General features: G+C 47.0%; 1 protein-coding gene across 1 annotated transcript; it reads left to right on the top strand.

Moving 5' to 3' along the window:
* The first annotated feature begins 302 nt into the window (after positions 1 to 302).
* Positions 303 to 16,873, top strand: GJB3 (gap junction protein beta 3). The gene is made up of 2 exons (XM_081202176.1): positions 303 to 751; positions 14,453 to 16,873. The coding sequence occupies exon 2, from the start codon at positions 14,490 to 14,492 to the stop codon at positions 15,291 to 15,293; it is 804 nt and encodes a 267-aa protein (XP_081058302.1). The 5' UTR covers positions 303 to 751; positions 14,453 to 14,489; the 3' UTR covers positions 15,294 to 16,873.
* Positions 16,874 to 26,226: the final 9,353 nt, after the last annotated feature.

The raw sequence follows: 26,226 nt of genomic DNA, 5'->3' as shown, positions 1-26,226 counted from the left end.
TGACATGTGGGGCCCCCCAAAAGGAATTGCAGCCTTTGAGCTGAAAACTGTTCCCCACCCCTTGAGCAAAGGGGTGGACTAGGACCTCCAAAGTGCCTTCTGTAGCTGTGTGGTTGTTCCCTCTCCTTTATTGTCTCCTGTGCTTTGGGTCTTTGTTGGTTAGAGTTCCTAGAAAAATATTGTGTATACCCTGATGGTGCAATCTCAATACTAAGACCAAAAAAGAAAAGAATTGGCAGCTATGCTAATCTGTTCCCTCCCACATTCCATCATGATCTTCAAAGAGCAGCTGCTCTCGCACCTAGTCTGCAACTTGCCCTAACAGGCTTGTTTGACACACACCAGCTTTAAAGAGTGTGGCATCCCAAAGGAAAGGGGGGGGAGGAAAGGGGTATTGTGTGTGCTAGGCTGTCCCACACCGCCTCTGGGTCCCGTATGCACTTTTGCAGCCCCATCAGCTGCAGAAAACCGGCTGAGCCGAAGCCTCTCTCTCTGCCACCCCCTTCACAACTCAGAAAGGATTCCTTTCTTCTTGCACAACCCAAGAGGCACCACACCCTTATTGCTCACACAAAAATAAGGCAGCTCCTTACAGTGCAATGAGCCCGGCTTTTTTGGCGCTTCCCTATGCAGGACGGGGAGAAAGTTTTATGGCATAAACCCTAAAGTTACGGGGTCTTGCCTCCAGGGAGACTTCCCAGCTTTTCTCTGGCCGAAGTTGGCAAGGGAGATCAAGGGAGATTCTGAGTTGGTAAGTAGAATTTAACTTTATACCGGTGGATCGAGGAAGTGGCACAGATTATTCTGAGTGAATAGCATCTGAACGAGGCGTTTTCGTTGCTCAGGCTCCAATAACACCGTGGTCGTTAGATCTGCCTAGAAGAAATCTTCCTGACGGCTTGCCCAAGAACAAATCAAACCTGGTTGGCAATTCTTATTTAAAAGGAAAGGCTTTTTTAAAATGTCTGTTATAAAGAAAGTGCCTACTAAACCCTCTTATGCTTTTCTGTAAGTGGCTTGACGCACCTTAGAGGCTGTTGGGGCTGAGAATCTGAACTCTAAAGCGGGGGGGGCAGGGAGGTCTTTAGGACTTAAAAAAAGAAAGCATCTTTGTGGGGGGTGGAAGGCTGACAGTTCTTTAATGGGGGCATGATCATTTGAAAGCACCTTTGACTTCAGTAGGAAAAAGCTGGGCATGTGTTCAATCCTTCTGTTACGAGAGAGTGCGAAAGAAAGAAAAGACTTCACGATCTAAGAAGTAAATGCAATTGTATGCACAGTTTTTGGAAGCAAGTCTCGCTGCAGTCAACAGAATTCAGCCCCATGTAAAGGATCTGTCCATTTTTAAAGTTACTGTTAGTGCGTGCTTCATGCTAGCTGCATTTTCAAGGGAAGCGTAACCGTGTGGGGCCCCGATTCAGCGTGGAGCCTGTAGGCAGGGCTTAATCCTTTTCTCCCTGCACCAGTCTGCAGTCGACCCACCCACCCCCAGATGACACTGGCCCCTAAGGAGATGCTTACTTCATATTTACACATTGATATTAGTGCCTCTTGGATTTGCGCCCTAAGGAGTAGATCACAGGTAGAGTCTCAGACCCGCATTTGCTTACAAAGGAGGCTGGTGGTGAGAACCACTTAGGTCAGGGTCCACAAACTACCATCTGTGGGCACTGTGGTGCCCTTGGGCATCTGCCTTAGTGCCCGCCTCCTGGCTCTCCCCGGTGTTATTATTACTGCTGTTGTTAGTAAAAATAACTTTAAAATGAGGGGTTTGGCTTTGGGGGATTGCCTTTTCTGAGGGTTGACTGGCTATTTTGCCTGTATTTTATTTGTCGAGGGTTGTGTGGGTTGTTTGGGTATCTCGGAGGGTTTTCCTCTGGGAAATGGGCATTTTGTGGTGCTCATGATAGCTTTCCAAATGTGCCCTCAGGCCCCCCAAAAGATTAGAGACCCCGATATAGGGGATGGGTTGAAAATAAAAGGCACTGATAGAGCCATCAAATGGCCCTTTGGCATTCCCCAGAAGGCTAGGCCTTTGAAATAAAAGGGCCTTAATAAAGTTCTAGGAGACTGAGGGTTTGAAACAAAAGACATCTGTTAACCCTGAGGGACCCTGACATTACTGAGGGGAAGAATGGGTGAGATTATGAGGAAGTCTATTATCACCAGATGTTTAGGAAAGGTAGAAGGACAGAGGGCTGGGTCAGGCCTGCAGCAGAGAGAAGTGTCATGGCTGAGGCGGCACTAAGGACAGGTGTTTGAATGGTGACTTTTCAAAGTGTTGGCCCTAGAAAAGGGATGAGGGAGGCAAGTGGGTTTTGCTATAGGCAGCACTAGAACACAGAGAGCTGCCTTATACCAAGTCAGATAACTGGTCCATTTAGCTCAATACTCTCTACACTGGCTGGCAGCCACTCTCCAGGGTTTTAGACAGGGAGTCTTTCCCAGCCCTACCTCTTATAGGCAGTGCTGGAACACAGGAACATAGAAAGCTGCCTTATATAGAGTCAGCTCATTTGCCCATCTAGCTCAACATTGCTTACACTGACTGGCAGCAGCTCTTCAGGGTCTCTCTCACTCCTAGCTGGAGATGCCAGGGATTGAACCTGGGACCTTTGGCATGCATAGCACATGCTCTACCATTGAGCCACAGCCCTTTCCATATAGCTCAGGTGTCCAAGGTTTCAGGCAGAAGTCTTTCCCAGCCCTACCTAGAGATGTTGGCAGTTGGGCCTTCTGCACACAAAGCACACCATGTACTACTAAGCTGTGTCCCCTCCCTTTGTGTTTGTTCACGAGGCTTGACTAGTGAGCCCGTTCACACATGCAGCTCATCCTGTGATGTGGCAGCCATCAAGTGATGAGTGCACACAGGGGAACCAGCCACAATTTACTTTCGCAGTTGGTATCAGTTACAGCCCCTGACTTTAAGCCTTAATCCCAAACTTGTTCAACATTAGCAATTTGAGAAAGGCACTCTGCGCATGCTCAAAGGCATTCTCTTAAGAACATAAGAAGAACCTGTTGCAGCAGGCCAATAGCCCATCCAGCCCAGCATCCCTCTCTCACAGTGACCAACCAGATGCCTTTGGGAAACCCAAAAGCAGGGCCCAAGCAGAAGCACACTCTTCCTTCCTGTGGTTTCCAGCAAGTGGTTTTCAGAAGCATTCCTGCCTCTGACCATGAAGGCAGAGCATAGCCGTCCTGGGTAGTAGCCAACAATAGCCCTCTCCTCCTTCATGAATTTGCCCGGTCCTCTTTTAAAGCCATTCACGTTGCTGACACATCACTGCCTCCAGTGGGAGTGAGTTCCATAGTCTAACTATGTGCTACGTGAAGAAGCGTTTTCTGTCATCTGTCCAACACTCAACTTCACTGAATGTCCATGAGTTCCAGTGTTGTGAAAGAGGAAGAAAAACTGTTACCTATCCCCTTTTCCCATGTCACGCATAATTTTATACATTTCTACCATCACTCGCCTTTTCTTTATTATTTCACACAAGCAGGGGCTATGAGCCATAATCCTTTGAGAATAAAAATTGGGATTAGACCAGAGGTCCGTCAAAGATCTCCTAGTCCAATATCCTGTTCTCAAGAGGGGCTTGCTAGATATCTCCAGGAATTGCACCAGCAGGCAAGATCTGGTATCCAAAGGTAGTCTTCTACCTATGGAGGTTCCATCTATGGATCACTGCTTACAGCTTTTAATAGACCTGTTTATTATAAAACTTCTTCCTCCTCCTCTTCTTCTTCCTCTTCTGCTTCTTCTTTTTGCAACCCATCAGATCAAGCATTGTTTCAAATACTTCCCATGTGTGTGTGTGTGTGTGTGTGTGCGTGCGCGCGCGCGCTTTTAATCATTCTTCAGCAAATATTGAGAAAAGAAAGGGCATTCTAAAACTATCAAATAAGGCCCGTGTGCCCAGGGCATAAAGCTCTGCTCTTGCCCTAGTGGAGAGTATTTTTGCCTGGCTGGAATTTGTCCGTGAGAAGTGATAATGTCTCTTGCCTGTTTGAAGGGTGGGGGGGGGTATTGTGCAGAAACCTCTGGCATACCCTCCAATATTATTCAGGGAAAAATATAGGGGCATCCTAAGGAAAAGTGGGACATTCCGGGATCAAATCAGAAACCAGGATAGCTTCTCTAAATCAGGGACATCCATGGAAAATAGGGACACGGTCTATTCTAGTTATACAACGGTAAAAGCTGTATAACTGCCCTGCACACTTACCTTTGGCCCCATGCACCACTGGCATGCAGCACCTAGAGGGTTGCCCACTAGGTAATGTAGCCTTTGGATTGAAGAAGATTCCCTACTCCTGTAATAAGCATGAAAAGGTGGGGAGGCTGTTGACAGTGTGCCTGACAGCTGTTCATCAGTTTTGTTTTAAAGTATTTTTTAGGAAGGAATTCTAAAAGGCCCTCAAAAAGAGGCAGAAAAGTTGAAGCCTTTTTCCACAGGGGAGGACAAGTTTGAAGAAACTAGAGGACATGTTTTGGCACTAGTCAAAACTAATGACTGTGATCACATCCTGTGACAATGAGTTCCATAAGTTAATTAGGTGATGCATGAAAACTTCCTACAGCCAAGCAATCAGCATCATTAGGTGAAAGGGGATGGCGCAAAGGATGTTTGTCTCGTGATCCAATCATTAATTTGCCCCTATTCTGTTGCCCATGGCTTGCCTGGCTTGCTCACAGTCACCTGAAGAGATTTCATATTTAAATTCAGCTTCTGCCTGGCTGTAGGCCCACCCCAGTCTGGCTTAGGAGCCAAGCTCTTAGCTGCAAGCAAGTAGCACATTGGACCATATCCAGATGGCTCTCACCACTACAACGTATGGAAGTAGGCTCATGACTTGAGTTATCAATCTTGAAAATAAGAGCAATTAATTTACTATATATTGTATCAAGCCCAAGAAATACAGGGAAAGTGATTATCATAAGTGGTATCCAACCAAGTCCTACTTAGAGTAGACCTATTGACATTAATGTTCCTTAGTCAGTCATGGCCATTAAGTTCAATGGGTTTACTCTGAGCAAAACTAGGATTGGCTGCAACCCTAAATTTGTATACTGTATTTATTTTTTTCCCACGTGTGTGTGTATGTGTTTGAAAAGCTTTTAATACTGCCCAAGAACAACAAAGCAAGCTAAGGGCAACCAACGTGGTGCCCTCCTCATGTTGCTAGAGCCCAACTCCCATCATCTAGTGGCTGGAGATGATGTGAGTTGTAGTCCAGCAAAATCTGAAGGGTACCATGTTTGCTTCCCCTGAAGTGAGCCGTGAACTGAGAAGGTCTGGGTTCAAGTCTCACCTCAGTCATGCATTCATCAGGTGTCTTTTAAGCCAGCTCCTTTCTCCCTCAGCTTCAGTTGCCCATCCGTGCTAAATTAGGTCTATCCTTAAATCAAAGAGTGGGGCTAGGCCCATAGCCCTCCAAATGTTACTGGACTCCAACTCCCATCATCCCCACTCAATATGGTCAATAATAAAATATTAAGGGATCTGGAATGTTCCACACCATCTGAAGGGCCACGAGGGGGGGGGGCAGCTCCCTTCTTTAAAGAGCAGTTGAAAAAGTCACTGGCATAATTATTGTAAGCCTGCATTACTCAGTTGTAAACTGGGTATGTTTTTAATGTTTGTGCAGCACCTAGGTATGTGGATGATTTATAAAGCTATTGGTGTTAATATAATCAAAGATATATTGAAGAATATTCAGAAAATGATAAATCAGTGCAAAGCATTGTGATTAATCATTTGAGGAAGAGTGAGGGTGATTTGTCTTGGCTTTGGGGACTATGGGGTTGAACTGAGTCCTGTTGGTTACCTTTATCTATTTATAAAACATTCTAATTGCAAATTACTCTTGCAAAACTGTAACAGACCTGCTAGCTGGGTAGACTGCTATACAGTGGTACCTCGGGTTAAGTACATAATTCGTTCCGGAGGTCCGTTCTTAACCTGAAACTGCTCTTAACCTGAAGCACCTCTTTAGCAAATGGGGCCTCCTGCTGCTGCCGCACCGCCAGAGCACAATTTCTGTTCTCATCCTGAAGCAAAGTTCTTAACCTGAAGCACTATTTCTGGGTTAGTGGAGTCTGTAACCTGAAGTGTATGTATCCTGAAGCGTATGTAACCTGAGGTAGCACTGTAGTTTCAGTTCCTGTCACATGGGAAAGAGGGGGCTGAGAGGGGCATAGCTTCTCTGAATCTTTAGAACAAGCCTCTGTAGTGGGTCTGCAATCAGGTCTCAATTCCATCACTGTTTCCACTAGGCCAGACTTGTTGCTGAGTGCTAGGGCATCTGCTTTCATGCAGAAGGTCTACAGGGAATGTCCTCAAACTAAACCATGGGGAGACACTGCCAGTCAGTGCAGACAGCAATGAGCTGCTAGATGGACCAACAGCTGACTCAGTACAAGGAAGTTTCCCCTGCTTCTAAGCCTATGAAATTTAGGGCTGTCATACTTCCAGATTTTCCCAGACATTACCAGGATTTCAAAGGCGGAATTGACATCCGGGGGAAATTTCCAAAAGGTGGCGCTTTGTTCTGGATCTTAGACAAATCAATCAAAAAAATCGCTTTTTGGAAAGCTCAACAACTTTCAGGGTATCCTGGTGTTTACTTTTTGAAATATGGCGGCCCTAAGTTACTAGTCTGCTAAGAGTCAAATAGCCTGCTCTCTTTCTCTCCTTTGCAGCTAGCATGGGAGCACAGTCGCCTGGTGAAGGAGGGACAGAGCACTCTGTCCCTGGCATCAACGTGCTCGCTCGCCTGCATGAAATTCCTGATCACCTATGGCGGCCAGGCATAGTTGCCCTTGCCCAAACAGTGGGACATGGTTAGCCAAATAGACATGGTTTGCAGATGGGTCCCTGGTGCTCCAGCAGTTAAGAGGTTAATGCCCCCCCCCTTTCAGGCCTGAAGGTTAGATTATCAGCTCACCTGCAGTGCACTCGCTCACCAGCTAACTCCCATTTAAGTACTGCCTGGAATGCAGGAGCCAAAAGCACAGTAATGGTGAACAAGCCTGTTTGCTCTGGGCCGGTTTTTGTGAGACCAGAAAACATGTCACGTGCATCCTGTTAAAGAAGCAGCTCTTTTTGAGCCCTCCCCCTCCCCAGTCGAGATTTGAGGTGCAAGGTAATGATGGAGCAGCCTGATGCAAAAGAGGAGAGCGCTCTAGATGAGGGAATTCCAGCAGGTGTAGCTCTGCATGCAAGTTGCACCTGCTGAAATGCCTTCAGCTACATTGCTATTAAAGGTGGAGGCACCCATGTCCCACCCTAGGGGGTGCTGGGAGTTACTAAGCCTGTCTGTTTGCTTAGTTGCAGCAGTGCACTTAAGATTAAGCTATAATCAGGGTTGCCGTTGCTTTACTAGCCCTGCTCCTGTGTTGTTAACAAAAACCTGAAATAACAGAAACTGAGCGGTTAGTTTCCCAACACCATCTATTCGCAGGCCAGGAAAAGCTTGACCTCATCCCATGTCTGCATGTGCTGTTAAAAGCAAAGGGGAAGGGTACTTTTAAACATTGGCTGCCCTCAACTAGGGCAGTGGTACCTCGGGTTACATACGCTTCAGGTTACATACACTTCAGGTTACAGGCTCCCCTAACCCAGAAATAGTGCTTCAGGTTAAGAACTTTGCTTCAGGAAGAGAACAGAAATTGTGCTCCTGTGACGCGGTGGCAGCAGGAGGCCCCATTAGCTAAAGTGGTGCTTCAGGTTAAGAACAGTTTCAGGTTACGTACAGACCTCCGGAACGAATTAAGTACTTAACCAGAGGTACCACTGTATTACTGTTTTAAGACACAAGTATTAAGCTAGGCAGAGGAATGGCAGAAACCAAATAAAAGTGAGAGTGCAGTATCAATGGATGGTAGGGTTGCCAACTTTTTCCACTGGCCCCTGCTCCTCTGCCGGCATCAGCAACTGGATCAGCAAACTATGCTGGTAGATGACTGTATTTCAAAAAGCAACAAACCCAGTGCCCTCTAATGTTTGTGGCTACTAAGTTCCTGACTATTGGCCGTGTTTGCTGGGGCTCATGCGAGTTGTAGTAAGATGAATAAATAAAAGTTGCAGGCATGGCATTGGGGAAGGCTGCTGTAAAAATATTCTCTGTTGATTTGTCCAGATCAAGGTGCTGTTTAAGGCTTAGAACCTTTGTTTTTCTGGTCATTTGGCAACCATACTGGAGAAATGTCAGTGCTTCTCTGGAATTCAATCTAAGCAAGGCTTAAGCCCATTAAATGAGTCAGCGAGCAAAAGAAGAAGACTTCAGTGACCTTGTTTCTATCTGTTTGTTTGGGTGGAAGTTGGTTGGTTACATTATTTTGCATGCAAACATTTCAGACCCGATGAGTAATGGTTATATAGTATTTGACAATACCTTAGCTGTTAATAAACTCTTGAGATTATATATTGGATGACTTCCAAAATCAAAACACTCAGGTAATGGAGGCAACCTTTAAAACTACCAACTGTTTGCTTTTACTGGAGTATATACACCAAGGATGTAAATATGTCCTCACTCTAGGGTGGCCAGATGCAACAGAGTGGGGCTGCTGTGTCTTTAATAGGTGTGTAAAGACATTCAGAAGGTGATTCTTCTCCTGCAAATTAAAAATGCCCTCCTCCACAGAACTATTAAAGGTCCAGTGGCCCTTTCCACTTTTGCATCTGACCACCTGGCACAAACAAATCTAGCAGGTGATGCTTTTCCTGGCGGTATTCCAATAGTGAAAGCTTTGACCATTGAGTTTCTGTGTCCAGCTGCTGTTAAAGGCACAGGAGCAGAGAGCCATCCTGGAATCACATAATGGAAATTGGTTAACATCCAGAGAACACTTTAGTCTCATCCAACCCCTTGCAATTCAGGAATCTCACTGTTGCCATCTATCTGACATACCTTGGGAGAAGCCCATTGCTTACATTATTTTCTTGGTATCCCAGGTAGAAGTCAAGCAAAACGGCAATTTACAACTTATGGGTGCCCCATTTAAGATAATTGTGCCTGCGGTGATGTGTCATAAGCAAGCCAACTTGATTTTACAAGTTAGCAAATCAAACTCCAGCAGTTGTGTAAATACCATTACTTAATCAGATGTACAAGTGGCTTCCTTTAAACACACCTTTGCAAGTCATAGCACCCCAAAAAGCCTGAAACACCAAATTAAATGCCACACTTAAGCTTGATGCAGTAGCCACAATTATTTTTTTAACCAATACCTTTGCACAGTCTTTGTGCATGTTATCTGCTTTTAACATGCACTTGTAATATTAACAGAAGCAAACAGAATTACAGCAAAGTTAGACACCCACGTTTTATTTCATGTGCCCATAAAAAGACCCACTTTTCAGATCTCACAGCATGTTATTATACAGAAATTGTGCACTAATCTAATGAAGCAAGCTTTTACATATTTTACTAAAAGATCAGGATTCTTGCTGCCTTAGTCTTCGAAAAGGTTTTCAGTCAACTAAATGTGGTGTCAATAACGCCAAAGAAGACCCTTAAAATAACACAAACAAAATTCTTCCTGTCATGTTCTCTACCATTCTGATCCTGTCCTTCAGGAATAACTGCTCTGATCTCGTTCTCTAGTCTCGCTGGATCGGCAGCCCAGCCCATGTGTTCTACATTGCAGAAGACAGTCCATTCCTCCTGATGCCAGACAGTTGCCACATCCAGTTGGCACCTCTCACCTTTGCACAGGAAATGCCTGCAAGAACTAAGAAACTCAGGGTCACTTATTTATTGAGAGGGCATGTGTTATAGGCAGGCACCCTTCTCCTTGTCTTTCAAGAACGAACCACCAAGACGTAACCTTCCATGTAGCTCTGCATTTAACCTGTGTGATATTTCAGATGCAAATGACAGCTCATGGAGGGAATGTTACATAATTATTGGGATTGCAGCAGATAGGGGGTTACCCACTTCTTCCCTTGCTGCTGCCCAGACAAAAGTCCCTCCTTTGAAAATTCTTGCATGTGCTAATTTATCACATTTAGAAATCATGAACATAATATAAAGAGAAATGCAGTTCCATGGGCCTGTTGCCCAGGTAAGGACTGTTAAAATCCTTTTATATTTAATCTGATCTTGTACAAATACCATACAAATAGAGAACTGCTTCAAATAGAGGACTGCCCACTGTAAAAGCAGAGCAAACAGACATCTTAATTGCAGGGGAAACACCCAAATTTCCTTATTCTCAATATAGGCATAAAATTGACTACTTTAGTTTCAAAATATGTATTTAAATGCATACGTTGATATGGTTAAGCTTGCCTTGACTTCTTGATAGGCCTTTGGCTGTGGTAAATTTCTTGAGATTGGGGAACTGGGAGCCTCTCGGTTGTGGAAAACATGGCAAAGCAGGATCAGATTTTGCAGCTCAGTGCGTAGGAAAAATGGCCATTCTTCAAAAAGAAATGTCTTTTTTTCTCCTTATTAAAAGCATATGTTGGCAGGGCTTTCCCTACCCACATGTTTACTTTAACGAATGACTGCACGTTGTTTGCCATGACTGGCCTTGCTGTTATATAATAATAGACATATAAAATTGCAATGCAATAACACAATGTTTTAAAATGAACAGTAGAAATGCGCTTGGCAAAAAAAAGCAAGTACACAACCCAAAGGACAAGTATCTAACTAGGGGTGGGGGAAGAATTTTGATTCAGTTCACATTTATTTAACTTATAATTTAATGAATAAATTTATATCCTACTCTTCCTCCCAAAGGAGCCCAGAGTAACAGGCAAACATATACAGTGGTACCTCGGGTTACAAACACTTCAGGTTACAGACTCCGCTAACCCAGAAATAGTACTTCGAGTTAAGAACTTTGCTTCAGGATGAGAACAGAAATTGTGCTCCAGTAGCATGGCAGCAGCAGGAGGCCCCATTAGCTAAAGTGGTGCTTCAGGTTAAGAACAGTTTCAGGTTAAGAACGGACCTCTGGAACCTGCCTGACTCACTTTCTGAAACAATAAGTATTCCAAAGCACAGTCATTCAATGAAATTCCCACTTCTCCGAATTTGCGTTGAAATTCCCCAGCTAAGTAATGTGTGTAAAAATGCATCTATTAAGGTAAAGTGTTCATTAAAATACTTGTACAGTTTATGGAAACAGCACCTTATTAGGATAAATTGCTTTGCAAAAGTGTGTACATTAGGAGAAATTTGCGCTGAAATTCTGATGGATTTTCATAAGGACCTTTTAAAAATGCAATCTGACCTGGAAATATGGAGAACTGAACTTAAGATGGCAAAAGTGAGAAACTGAGAGCAGCCGAAAGTGACAGGTTCTCCCATCCCTACATTTAACCCCCCATGGAATCTCAATGGAAAAAGAAGCTAGGGAACTAAGAGTTAAAAGGAAACCTATTCCACCACTCTGGTGTGTTCCTTCCAGAGGGTAAAAAGCTAAGTGGGTGGATTGTGCACACCACTAGGGATGAAAGGGAAAGACTGGTTAGACAGCTGACTAAAATCTAATTAGGTTGCTTAAAGGAAGAGCTACTGCTGTCCTGGAAAAACCTGACCTAGATGGGATGAGGGATGCATTTTGGATGCCCCTAACAGCAACCCCAATGCTTGCATTCTGCCACTGTATATGAGATTCTGACAAGTCAGAGGGAGCAAAACAAACAAGCTGGCTCACACCAAATCAGGCTATCTCACTCAGTAGCATCCACGCTGACTGGCAGCAGCTCTCCAGGGTTTCAGAAAGAAAACTCTCCCAGTGCTACTTGCAGATACCAGGGATTGAACCTAGGATCTTTTGCATGGGCTCTGCTCTGAGCTACCACCCTTCCTCAAGCAATTACTCCGCCTTACACTGAGTCAGGTAGGGATGCGGGTGGCGCTGTGGGTTAAACCACAGAGCCTAGGACTTGCTGATCAGAAGATCAGCGGTTTGAGTCCCCGCGACAGGGTGAGCTCCCGTTGCTCGGTCCCTGCTCCTGCCAACCCAGCAGTTTGAAAGCACGTCAAAGTGCAAATAGATAAATAGGTACCTCCAGCGGGAAGGTAAATGGCGTTTCCGTGCACTGCTCTGGTTCATCAGAAGCGGCTTAGTCATACTGGCCACATGACCCGGAAGCTCCCTCGGCCAATAAAGCAAGATGAGCGCCGCAACCCCAGAGTCAGCCATGACTGGATCTAATGGTCAGGAGTCCCTTTACCTTTACACTGAGTCAGACCATTGGCAATATCACCAACACTTGACTGGCAGGGGCTCTCCAGGCAGGGGACATTCTCTGCCTGAATGTCCCCACCTGGAGATGTCCCTGATGGAACCCAAGACCTTGTGCTTACAAAGCACATGCTCTGTCACTGAGCTATGGGCCTTCCCAAGCACCTGAGAAGTACTAGGTCTGAATTTAAGAGGTCATTATTTGGCTATGAGATTCTAATTCATGTCCATGGTACTTCATGAGGGCTGCATCTCGGTGGCTTGTGAATCCCAGACTGACCACCAGGTGCTAAATTCAAAACAGGGTGTGTCAAGCCAAAACCCTTGCTCCTACTTACCTATTTTCTGATTACGTCCTTGGCCTGTAAGTTAATTATTCTAAGGAAGTGCCAAGAAGCTACTGAGACTGTGAGTAAGCTAGAATTAATCAACTAAGAATTGTTGTTGCTTGTCTGCCAGCCCAGGTTAATAAATCTTGTGACATCAACACTTTCAGAAAGAGTAAATCTGTGTGCTTAATAAAGAGGCCTAGATAAATCCAGATTATGCTATTCACCTCTTCATGTTTCCATGAGAATTGCTGACAAATATGACCCATAACAGAATTTGGGTCAAAATCTAGCATTCCTCCATAACAGAAAAGTGTTCCAGAACTTTAGGTGAAATAAAGTAAATATTATACTTTGTAAAGATCTGAGACTATAAAACCCACAACAGTTCAGTTCAGCCCAAAACACGTGTGCACGAGCGTTAGTGAAGCCTTGTTAGAGAGCCAGTGTGGTGTAGTGGTTAAGAGCGGTAGTCACGTAATCTGGGTAACCGGGTTCGCGTCTCCGCTCCTCCACATGCAGCTGCTGGGTGACCTTGGGCCAGTCACACTTCTTGAAGTCTCTCAGCCCCACTCACCTCACAGAGTGTTTGTTGTGGGGGAGGAAGGGAAAGGAGATTGTTAGCCGCTTTGAGACTCCTGAAGGGGAGTGAAAGGCGGGATATCAAATCCAAACTCTTCTTCTTCTTCTTCTTCTTCTTGGAGGACTACAGAATCCATGATGCAGTGTAACCCTAGAAGTGTAATTGTGGGGAATACTGTTCCATCCAATTAAAACCAGCCCCAGACACTGTCTGAGCATAAACATTCAGGTGACCTCCTCAATCCCCAGGTACATATCGCAGTAGTCTAATCTGGAGTGTTGGGCAGTTCTGCAGTGTGTTTTATAGTTGAAATATTTTACTTTGAAATAAGTTACTTTGGGCTTTGTCAGTAGGTGGTATAAAATTGAATGGCTGGGCAGACGGAAAGTCTAATAGGTCTACTCCCTATGCAATTGAAGATATGGCAAGGTAAAGACAGATGGAGCAAAAAGCAGCATCTCACCAGCAAGAAAGTGTCTTCATTGTTTAGACCAGAAAGTAAATCCAGCCCAAAGACATCTATAAGGGACTAGGAGTATGGCCAGCCTTCTCTCTGGCCCACTGATGGAAGGAGACTTCCTCAGTTAGTCCCCTTGTAATGAATGCCCTTCCCTAGCCAGACAGCCTGCAGGTCCCAGAGCTGGCCCTACCCTTAGGCTGTGTGGCACGGATGCCTCAGGCAGCAGATACTGAGAGGCAGGGAGTAGCAGTGAGGAAGTGGAGGGCAGATCTGTGTGGGCCGCATGGTCAGCCTGTCGTCTTCCCATTACCAGTGTTGAAAAAAGACCAAAGTGAAAGTTGGATCTGTTTCCATGCAAATAATGCAGGGATGAGTAACCTTTTTAAGCCCAAGGGCCAATTTCCTTTCGGGGGAGGGGGCACGTTTGGCAGGGCCAGTGGCAAAAGTAAAAGTAGGTGAAGCAACAAATGTCAATGTTTGCTTTGTACCGTAGTCTAGCTTACACACACACACCTCACCATCCTCCATCCAGGAGAGCAAAAGGTATGATCATGGACACATTCCAGCCAGGAAAAAAACAATCAAGGAGGATGAGAAGCAGGGCTGGTGAGGGGTATGGCCTGGGTGAGGCACAGATAGAAGGGGCTCCTGGCCTTCAGGTTCCCCAACACTGGTGTAATGGAAGGAGGAGCCATCTCATCCCTCACCACCTCAGAGAGCCAGCTCTGGCAGGTACCCTGAGTGCTTGAATAAACAGCCAGCCAGTTATTGGTTACAAATGTATGGGGCGCCATCTTGAAGTGTTGAAATAATATTTTTTTTTTTACGCACAGTTTCTTTTTTCTCTCTTTCCTCCCTTCCAGGCTCAAGTGAGCAGGACCTCCACAGACGTCCGTCACCATGGACTGGAAGACCCTACAGGGCCTGCTGAGCGGGGTGAACAAATACTCCACCGCTTTTGGGCGCATCTGGCTCTCTGTTGTCTTTGTCTTCCGAGTCCTGGTTTATGTGGTGGCTGCTGAGCGAGTGTGGGGGGATGAGCAGAAGGAGTTTGATTGCAACCACCGTCAGCCCGGATGCACCAACGTCTGCTTTGACCACTACTTCCCCATCTCCCACACCCGGCTGTGGGCCCTGCAGCTTATCTTTGTCACCTGCCCTTCGCTGCTGGTTATAATGCATGTGGCCTACCGTGAGGAGAGGGAGAGGAAAAACCGGTTAAAGAATGGAGAGAACTGCCCCAAACTCTACAGCGATACTGGCAAGAAACATGGTGGCCTCTGGTGGACTTATGTTCTCACCCTCTTCTTCAAGTTGGCTATCGAGATCGTCTTCCTCTACCTCCTGCATAGGATATGGGAGAGCTTTGACATGCCCAAGCTGGTCAAGTGCGATCTGAAGCCTTGCCCCAATGTAGTGGACTGCTACATCGCTCGGCCAACGGAGAAGAAGATTTTCACCTACTTCATGGTTGGGGCGTCTGCCTTCTGCATCGTCCTCATTGTCTGCGAGATTGTCTACCTCATCTGCAAGCGGGTGTTCCGCTCGATACAGAAGTGCCAGAAGAAGAAGAGGTCGCTCACCTACAGCAAGGCATCCACCTGCCAGTGCCATGCAAGACTGGACCAACCACATTATGGGAAAGGGAAGCACACACAGGTGGAGGCCCTCAGAGCCTCCGCACCTAACCTGACTTTGATCTGAGGCGGCGTGAAAGGACAGATCCAAAATGGCCGGCTGCCATTTGGATTATTTCATTGCGACACACAAGTGGCTTTTGAGGAACATGGGGCAAGGAAGGGTGATTTGAAACAGAAGTCTTCCTTCTACATTGTGTGGCCACCAAAGTTTTCCACAAAGGGGAAGCACCGTCATGTTTTGTTGAGGCCTAAAGGCAAAGCCTCCTTGCCTGTTTACATGTTTTTACTAAACTGAAGACGCATGGTCAAAGCACGCACAACACAAGATGTTGACTTGTACAATCCCTGGAAGAAGTTGCAGCCCTTTAGATCCTAACATCTGCTCTTTCTCAGAAGAGATGATAATATGGGCTGCTGGCTAAGAGAGCCACATATGTGAAACATCTGTTATGGTCTTCAGAAAACTCCTAGCAACTAATGACTTATAGCTCTGACTCATTAAAAAGTTTATAGAGTGTTGCAGAATCAATGAGGGGGGGGACTGTTTAGTTAATGCTGTCCAAAAACAAATGATGAGAAGGAAAGGTTGGTTTCAGCTCAACCTTTTCACCAAAATTTCACCTAAAGGAAATTCAAAGTTAATTTGGAGGTTTCACTTCAGGCAGAATAAGTTAGCAATTTCAAGGAAAGCCAAGAAAAAAATTCAAGTTGTGGGGAGGCATTTGCACCATCTATAGGTGTGTTTACACAACCAAAGGGGCACAGCCTTAGATATCTCTGTATAGTAGCTTTTTCCAGTCTGCTGCATTCCAGGTGTTGCTGAATTCCCAGCCCCAAACAAAATGGCCAATAATCAGGGATGGTGGGAGTTGTTGTTCAAGAACATCTGAAAAGCACCAGCTTTGGGAAAGCCTGCTGTAGGGGCTAGCCAAGAACAAATGCTTTCTTGATGTCCTGTTTACACCAGCCTCCTCAACCCCAGTGTCTCCCAGATGCTGAGAGACTACAGCTCTCAACACCCCCTGGTCATTGGCCATGTTTCCCAGGCCTAACTGGTGAGGAGGGCACATGATTGGGGAAAACTGGTTACACACTCCTTACCAGACCTTTCCCTAAAGGAAGGATTGTGCCCAGTGAAGTTCTGTGAGAATAATACAAGGACTCGGGTGCTTTCCAGAGAGGAAGCCATCTTCCTTCCTGGACCAGACTGAGGCACCCTGCAAAGAAGGCTTTATTCTGGTAGCGGTTTGACTTGCCCCTGAAATCCTGCCTAACATGGCATTCCAAATTGGTTTGAGGGTTCTACTTTGACGGAAACCTCTGAGGACTTTCATCGGAAGCCAAAAAGAGTTGTAATATGCCTCATTGGTGGGGTGGACAGTTTGCTTAAGGCCTGAAACTTCAACCAGATTAGGTTGAAAGCAAATTTCTAAATGAGATAGGAGGTTTCCCCATATGCAAAAGAAACCATATAAGGGATTCTGAGGGTGTTGATGAACTAGAGCTGTTTCTCAGGTGGGCTTCCTATCTGTTTTGTAAGAGTTCTGTACTGCTCAGCAATTATAAGGTGATCATTTATGCACTACCAAAAAAAAGAAAAGGACGAAAGAATGAAGTGCTTTACATAAAATTTGCACATGTTAATGTATATATATACATGTAAATGCACATTTGTAAATAATTGCTATACTTCAAGTAGATATGCAATACATCCCATAGAAGTGGGGAAGACCATGACCAGGTAGCCTGTATGTTCCTGCTCAGCCTCCTGTCCAGGTACTGACTGTTGATGGGCAATTTCAAGACCCCTCCTGCTCTCCCATCTTAGAGGTCTTTAAATTTAAACCAGACAACCCTTTAAACAGAGAGTGTCCTCTGGAAAGTAGGGCACATCGCCACCCTTATTTGGCAACATCTCACAGAGTGGGAGTTGTAGCACACTGGAGAGTTCTTTAGCTGAAGCAACTGTTGACGTGAATGGGGTGTGAGGCAGAACTGACCTCATTCAACAAGCTGCGCAGGTTTGACATGGCGCTTTGGAGGGGCAAGGACTTTGAAAGGGAGAAAGAGGGGGCCACCATTATAGAAAAGCACCCAACAATTAGGGGTTCTCATTTCCCTCGGTAAAAGCTATCCTGCAGCATGTTTACTTAGAAGGGAAGATTGCTGAGTTCAGTGGGGCAACGTTAGAACTGATGGCTTGGACTGTGAGCTGGAAAATGCCTACTTCAAAAATCTCTTGTCCACCACAAGGAATCTTCCTTTCTCTCTCAGCCTCAGGCTTATGTCTACAAAATACCTGACAGGTAGAACTTCAGGGCCAAACAACATTACTCAGCTAATGCATATGCATAATAAGGAAGAGTCAGGTGAACATTTGCTTCAGTGTTCTGCTGCAAGAGTTATTCTGACCCATCCTTTAGCATTAGGTAAATTCAACATCCTTCGCTGTACCATCCTTGGGAACCCAACCTAAGGTTCTCAGGCTCAGTCAGAGCATCGCCCCACCTAACTCAGTATTTCCTAGGCTGACTGGAAGTGGCTGTCCATGGTTTCAGGCAAGGTGCTCTCCCAGGCCTACCCAGAGATGCCAGGTATTGAATCTGGGACCCTCTGCATGCAGATCTGATGCTCTGACACTGAGCTATGGTCCTTCTGTCAGTTTTTACCAGGATTTGACAAGTTTGGACCTGCAGCCTTGCCTGTGCGTGCAAAATAGCCACACCATGGAGAAATCATCCTTCTCAGCAGGAGGTAGGATAGGCTTGCAAAATTGCTTGGGTGCCGTCCTACAAGGTGCTGCGGGTTGCCCCATCTAACAATTTACTTGTGGGACAGGAGCTATCCTGACAAAATGACTTTCCACAGGGAGCTGACTCCTGCTGAGTCAGACTATTAGTCCATTTAGCCAACTGCTGTATGACTGACTGAGGGTTTCCAAAGATTGCAGGCAGCGATATTTCCCAGGCCTATTAAATGAGATCATTGTGCTGGAGACACCCTGAGATCTTGTGCATGCAAAGCATGCACTCTGCTTCTTGTGGCAGAGTTGTGGCTGTCCCTCAAAGAGAGCCCAGGGCTCTTGTGTGTCTGTCCTGGGATGGTCTTTAGACAACCCTGGTTTATTAGCGCCATGCTTTGATCATCCACACCTCTGAGGGTTGATCCAGTTGATCATGACGAGAGCAAAGGAATTGGGTGCAACTAACTTTGTTCAAGTCATGCAATTTCATGCTTGAAATCCAGGGGCGGGAAAGGTTTCAGTCCAAGGGCTGCATTCCTATCCGGAGAACCTTCCAGAGCCTGCATGCTAGTGGTGGGTGGGTAGGTAGGGTGAGAGATAAAGGAAGGTGAAGTGGTGGATGTGACTCTTTGTAGGGAATGAACAATCCAGCCATACAAAAGTCAGAGGTTTACACACAGACCTCTCTCTATACCTCACCATCTGGAAAGCAAGAGGCAAAGCACAGTTCAAGGACACATTCCAGCAGACAAATGCACTTGAGGCAGGCAGCCACAGGGCTGGTGGAGGGTGTGACCTAGGAGTGGGCATAGCCCAGGGAGAGGCTTGGGGGGCAGAGAAAGAGGCCTGGAGGGCCTCATTTGGCCTGCAAACCTGAGGTTCCCAACCCCAGCTGTAAACATTCATAACTCCACTGTTAATCCGGCATCCAACATCCAAGAGGGTAAGCCAGTGCACTTAATTGTCAGAAATCAAAGATTATTACAGTTCCAGGACAAAACCAAGCCGAAAAGCATTTTAATGCTGAACAATTGCCTCCATGGCAATCAAGCGCATCAGCATCCAGATATTTCTGGTGTAGCTTGACAGCTTCTCTTATGAATTCAACAAATTTCTCTGTGAGACCTTTCTTGTGGGTGACCTTCAATGAGGGCAGTCTTTTAAGGGAAAAAAATTGCTCCCACAATAATCACAATGGGGTAGGAAACTAGAATCCAGCAGGATAACACGGGAGTTAATGGAGGAAAAGAAGAGTAAGTAATAATTTCACTCACAGTTCTGAGTGCAGCTCAGAACTGAAACCTGCCATCCTCAGTAGACTAAATTCAATCAAAAAGAGACATTTTGCGGCAGCAGAAACGACAACAAAAGTTAGAAAAGGGGGATTGAGCTGCTTCCATTGCAGATGGTGAGAAATGGTTGGAGAATTTCTCTACCCTCCAAGATTATTCAGTGGAATTTCCCCTCCAATTCTTCTGCTGGCAAGTAGGGCAGAGAATTTCAGAAGTCCCTTTTTCACTCAGCTCTAGGCCCCAGGGTCAGCAGATGGGGAAGGAGGAGAGGGATCCTGCAACCTTAATTGCTATGTAGAAGAGGAAATATCAACAGGTGTTTCTTCCCATTAAAGGTGCAGGAGCTGTGAGCCGTTTGTATCTGACCACCTCACTAGACTTTGATGGAGGGGATTTAAGCAAGGGAAGGTTTTCATACCACTCACATCCGGTGATGGGGAGAAAGCTTCACCTGCAACATTTCTGCAAGTTTGGCTGCTGTTAAAGGTTCCAGCACAACCAGGAAGAAAAGCAAGTGATTTTTATGCTCTGTTGCCCTGCAAATAGGATAAGGTAAAGGTAAAGGGACCCCTGACCAATAGGTCCAGTCGTGACCGACACTGGGGTTGCGGCGCTCATCTCGCTTTACTGGCCGAGGGAGCGGCGTTTGTCCGCAGACAGCTTCCGGGTCATGTGGCCAGCATGACTAAGCCGCTTCTGACGAACCAGAGCAGCGCACGGAAACGCCGTTTACCTTCCCACCAAAGTGGTACCTATTTATCAACTTGCACTTTGACGTGCTTTCGAACTGCTAGGTTGGCAGGAGCAGGGACCAAGCAATGGGAGCTCACCCTTTCGCGGGGATTCGAACCACTGACCTTCTTATCGGCAAGTCCTAGGCTCTGTGGTTTAACCCACAGCGCCACCCGCGTCCCGCAAATAGGGTAGGCAGCTGCAAAAGAGGACAGTGTTCCTGTACTCTTAATTTTTATGTATAAAAGGGACTTCAGCAAGCGTAGTATCTCATGCCAGGCACATCAGCTGATAGTACCTCAGTCCTCCAGCTATTGAAGGTACAGGAGCCCAGTCCTCTGAAAACATGAGTTCCCATTCCAGGTATATGGGAGGGAAGGAGAACTGGCCACAAACCTGAAAATCAGAAAAAGCTATTTGCTGCCTTTCAGCAGTAAATTAACCAGGTGCCAGGCTCTTATCTTTTGCTAATCTTGGCTGGGAGGTCAAGAGAGTGGCATGCTTATTGCTCTTTTGTCCAGGAAGTTATTTCTCTTTTCTGCTTTGAGCGAGTTCACCGGCAACTGAAAACAAAGAGAGCGTTGAGTGACAAGAGTCAGCTCTTCAAAGGAGAGGGCTTGACTTAAAAGGAGGCTGGGACTTCTCCCTGAAGGGGGTAAAAGTAACAACCATAAATCAATAGCGTTCAGCAAACATGTAATACAAAAGGGGGAGTGGAAGCTGGGGCGGAAAACCTCATGGAAGGCACAACCAGAGCAGCCTTTGCAAGATTTGCAAAGGAGATCTCCCTTGCAGGGAGATAAGGCTTGAGAATCAGAGCTGGGGTTGAAACTGGGTCTATTGCAGAGGCTGCAAGAGCACCACGCTAGGTGATAGTGAAGCAGGCAAGAGAAGAGGGATTCAGGTCATACAACAGGCTCAAGGTAAAGGTGTTCAGATGGAGCAGGAGGGTATGCAGACTTAAAAGATGGCAGGGAGATAGGCCTTTTTTCAAGTTTGCTTTGTGTCAGGAACCCTTTCCTCATCAGTCTGTATCCTGGGGAATCGCCATGCGCATGCCACTTCAGCTCTCTGCACATTGCAGGGCAGTCTGGGTGCACACTCAGGTGGGTGATAGTTGGTGGCTAGCTCTGCAGAGCTCCACTATCAAGTGCTCCATTGCAAGGGAAGATTGGTTGTGATGAACATGCCATTTTTCATAGGAACGTAGCTACCATTCTCAATCTCGCAATGTGAAAATCCCCAGTGCAGTGGTTTAGAGTGCAGGGAGATCTGGGCTTGAATTCCCACTCAGCTATGAAGATGCATAACCTCGGGACAAGCACTCCCCTCCTCTCTGGGCACAAATGGCTGTTTTTCAGGGGGAAATGGGATCGCTGTCTTACTTGCATCACCCAGGACAACTTAGAGGAAGAAGGTTGGACTATAAACTTGACCTGTAAACAGGAGGGAACTCAGAGGAAATTAATTGCAATGAAAGTGCTACAGATAAATCAAGAATTTGCGGGAATTCTTCCAGGGCAGAAAGAGCCCAAACAGGCTTTAAGTGCCACTTCTTCCTTAATACTTCCCGTTCCAAGGGAAATCAGGAGGTCATGTTGTTACTTGTTCCACAGCATCTGCAGCACAGACAGACCATTCTGGCCTTGCCCAGCATCCTGAGGGAAAGTCCCATTAGGGGCCCCTATGCAGGACCAACCAACCAGACTGGTATTTCGCAAGACTCAGCTCCTCTCTTGCTCAGAGCCAAGCATATCAGTTCCTTTAAGTCACTGAACAAATATTTTATTTGCCTAGCGAACTGTGTAATGCGAAAGGTCAAATAAATGTTACTTTGTTTATACAGACACATGCTGAGTTCCTTACTTACAGATGATGGGGAGAGTATGGAGAGGGGAGAGGCAGAGCAGAAGGAATGGGGTAAAGCAAGAAGATGAGAAAGGAACAGGAGAGATCCTGGAGTCTTGAGTTCAAACTGCGGTTACCTGCAGTGGTCTGTTGAGCTATGGCATTCGGAATGTCAGCCATGAGGACTAGTGATGTTCTGAAAACCGGAGCAAGCTTTTGAAGTCCTGGGGACCTGAAGAAGAGTCATGCTGGATCAGAAGAGCTCCAGCATGTGGCCTGCTGGATGGATACCTTTATGGAGCCCATCAGCAGGATGGGAAGGTAACAGCCCACTGCTGTCATTATTCCTCACCAGCTGTGATTCAGAGGCAGGCTGCCTCCATTTTCTGAGCCACTGACAAAACCCTGTCTTTCCAAATGCAAGGTGGTTCTTTTAAAATGAGATTCAGCGTGAGTGAGAAGGTTAAAGATTTCATTCTAAACAGCAAGCATTATATACATTACCAAGCAAGCACTTCAATCTGCAACTTGGAAGCCCTCAAAAAGTGGCGAAGCAACTTCCCCAGGTAGCCTTAGGTTTGCACGGCTTTGCAATCGATCAGTCCATGCATGAGCTTCTCAGAAACTATGCCCAACACCATCTGATTTATAGATAGATAGCCTGTTAGCCTACATGGCTTGCTCAACTGGCTACATGCAGATTATTCATTAGCCACCTCTCCCGGTGCCCCACTGTGTGTCTAACACAGTGTTTCCCAAACGTTTTTGGGCAACGGCACACCTGTTTACCGGAAAAAAATCTCGCGGCACACCACCATTAAAGCCCCGCCCCCGTGACGTCATTCGGGGAGCCGGCGGCCCGGGCCTGAGCTGGAAGGAGAGGCGGTGCTTTTCGGCACAAGGCAATCAGCCTGGAATTGTTTCCCACGCGCTGCGAAAGGGAACAGCTGCAGTCGCGCGAACCCTCCGGCGCTGGGAGGGGAAAGGGCGGAGTCGCAGAGCACCAGCTGGCCGAGCGGTTGCGTGCAGCGTTGCGCTTTTGGAGAGCGTGCGGCTGCTGCTAGGGGATCCGGGGACGTGAGCAGGCCTGGCCCGACCCGGGTTGAAGGAGGACAAGCCGGCAGCGCGCCAAGTGAGTTCGGTTGCGCGCGACGGCCCCCGCTCCCCCCACCCCCGCCGGATCCTCGCCGCCGCCGCCTCTCGCCCGCCTCCCTCCCACGGCACACCAGCCGATGTCTCACGGCACAGTAGTGTGCCGCGGAACACCGGTTGGGAAACACTGGTCTAACATCAAAGAAGCGTGTCTAACATCAAAGAAGGTGAAGGTACCCAGCGCTATCACTTCCTTCCACAGATTAGGGCATTAAAGGCTCCTCTCAGCCATCAAAGAGCTGAACAAGAGATAGAGAAGGGGAAGCAAACAGAGGCAGGAAGGGTAACCAAGTTAGATCACTAACTCCTTGAAATACAAATATCTTCCGGATTGATTGCCCATACAATACCCATTAGAAGCAACCATAGATACAGGCAATGAACACTCCAAAACTCCAGCTACACTTCCCTGACACAGATGTCCTTGGTTTCTCTACTCAAAGCCAATGGATGCCTAGGGCAATTAGGGTGGTAGTCAACTTAGTTTTAATCAGAGTAGAAATTAATGAGCATGACTAAGATGGATCCATTAATGTCAATGGGTCTACTCTATGCAAAACCTAGTTGACCTAAAACCGATTGTTATAGCTGCTTGCCATACCAACCTAGGAAGTTGCATCAGTGGAAACTTTACTGTGCCCACATGCAGCTCTAGTTGTCTTTTCTAGATCACATTCAATGGATGGGCAGTGTAGTCAGGCACATGTACGATGTTTGGGTGGATGGGGTGCGTTTGGAAAGAGAGTTTACAAGCCTTAGCAAGAGCTGGACCCTCAAAGCTGGACCCTCAAGGGAGGACCCAAATAATTACCGCCCAGTCAGTCTGACATCAATACCAGGGAAGATTCTGGAGCAGATCATTAAGCAAACAGTCTGTGAGCACCTAGAAAGGAATGCTGTGATCACCAATAGTCAGCATGGATTTCTGAAAAATAAGTCATGTCAGACTAACCTGATCTCGTTTTTTGACAGAATTACAAGCCTGGTAGATGAAGGGAATGCAGTGGATGTAGCCTACCTTGATTTCAGCAAGGCATTCGACAAGGTGCCCCATGATATTCTTGTAAAGAAGCTGGTAAAATGCAGTCTTGACTATGCTACCACTCAGTGGATTTGTAACTGGCTGACTGACCGAACCCAAAGGGTGCTCATCAATGGTTCCTCTTCATCCTGGAGAAGAATGACTAGTGGGGTGCCACAGGGTTCTGTCTTGGGCCCGGTCTTATTCTTTTTTTTTTAAAATAATATTTTTATTACTTTTTTCCAGGTACAAATATAGAGTTAGATATATAACAGAAACAATAGAATAAGAAGAGAAAAACAGAAAGAAAGAAAAAAAATTTCATCTTTCCAGAGTGTTTTTTCTTAACACGGTCTTATTCAACATCTTTATCAACGACTTGGATGATGGACTCAAGGGCATCCTAATCAAATTTGCAGATGACACCAAACTGGGAGGGGTGGCTAACACCCCAGAGGACAGGATCACACTTCAAAACAACCTTGACAGATTAGAGAACTGGGCCAAAACAAACAAGATGAACTTTAACAGGGAGAAATGTAAAGTATTGCACTTGGGCAAAAAAAATGAGAGGCACAAATACAAGATGGGTGACAACTGGCTTGAGAGCAGTACATGTGAAAAGGATCTAGGAGTCTTGGTTGACCACAAACTTGACATGAGCCAACAGTGTGACGCGGCAGCTAAAAAAGCCAATGCAATTCTGGGCTGCATCAATAGGAGTATAGCATCTAGATCAAGGGAAGTAATAGTGCCACTGTATTCTGCTCTGGTCAGACCTCACCTGGAGTACTGTGTCCAGTTCTGGGCACCACAGTTCAAGAAGGACACTGACAAACTGGAACGTGTCCAGAGGAGGGCCACCAAAATGGTCAAAGGCCTGGAAACGATGCCTTATGAGGAATGGCTAAGGGAGCTGGGCATGTTTAGCCTGGAGAAGAGGAGGTTAAGGGGTGATATGATAGCCATGTTCAAATATATAAAAGGATGTCATATAGAGGCAGCGGCGTAGCGTGGGTTATCAGCACCCGGGGCAAGGCAAGTAATTTGCGCCCCCAAACCCGGGGCGAGGCAAGTAATTTGCGCCCCCTAACCCCTAACCATGGTCATTAATACTGACGGCTCTACTCTGGGGCAAACGTCGTGGTGACTACTGCCCTCCGTGGTGTTGTTTTTGCAATTAAAGGACCCCTGCCTCAAATAAAGCATCTTGGGGATTGGGGACTGGGATTTGCCAAGGGAGCTGGAAATTGCAGTTCAGTGGCGGGTCAGGGGGAGAGGGTCCCTTCCGCGTCTGGGTGCCGCGGGCCCCCTTGCGCCAAGACGCGCGTCTTTGGGCGTCGCGGCTCAGCCTTCTCGGTCTCCCTCCCCGGCCCAGCTAGTCCCGACGCGGCTTCTTTCTGGCGCGGGGAGGGGGCGGCTCTGGGGCCAGTGCGTCGGCCGGCCTCCAGCGCGGGTGAGGGGGGCCGTCGGGGCGGGTGGGCGGTCTTGGCGCGCAGGCACTAGAGCGCCGCCGATGGTGCATTTGGCGGGCTGCGCGCGTCCAGACAGCGACCCGAGCCTGGGCGGCGTGGCGCTTGGTGCCGGAGCCTCCGCCCGCAGCGCCCCGTCGGGAGACCCGGCCGGAAGGAGCCTCGAGCCGGCTGTCGGACGCGGTTGAAGCAGCCAGGGCGGCATGGCAGGTGGCGTGCACCCCCTGCACCCCCCACGCTACGCCACTGCTCTCTGCCCCACCGCCAGGCTTCGGAGCAGCCTTCCGAAGGCTGGCGGTGGGAGGAGGTCTCTCCGCCTGGACAGTGGGGTTCCTGCTTCCTCAAGGAGGGCCGGCCAAACGCGCCCCCCCAAATGTTGCGCCCGGTGCGGCTGGCACCCCTGGCACCCCCCACGCTACGCCACTGTATAGAGGAGGGAGAAAGGTTGTTTACTGCTGCTCCAGAGAAGCGGACACGGAGCAATGGATCCAAACTACAAGAAAGAAGATTCCACCTAAACATTAGGAAGAACTTCCTGACAGTAAGAGCTGTTTGACAGTGGAATTTGCTGCCAAGGAGTGTGGTGGAGTCTCCTTTTTTAGAGGTCTTTAAGCAGAGGATTGACAACCATATGTCAGGAGTGCTCTGATGGTGTTTCCTGCTTGGCAGGGGGTTGGACTCGATGGCCCTTGTGGTCTCTTCCAACTCTATGATTCTATGATTCTATGATTCAACTT

The sequence above is a fragment of the Podarcis bocagei genome (genome assembly GCF_964188305.1).
Source record: "Podarcis bocagei genome assembly, chromosome: 7".
Taxonomy (NCBI): domain Eukaryota; kingdom Metazoa; phylum Chordata; class Lepidosauria; order Squamata; family Lacertidae; genus Podarcis; species Podarcis bocagei.
This window is presented reverse-complemented; position numbering and strand designations above follow the sequence as displayed.

What these genes read in the sequence shown, in the direction of transcription:
- GJB3 (XM_081202176.1), top strand. Translation starts at nt 14,490, where the DNA reads ATGGACTGGAAGACCCTACAGGGCCTGCTGAGCGGGGTGAACAAATAC.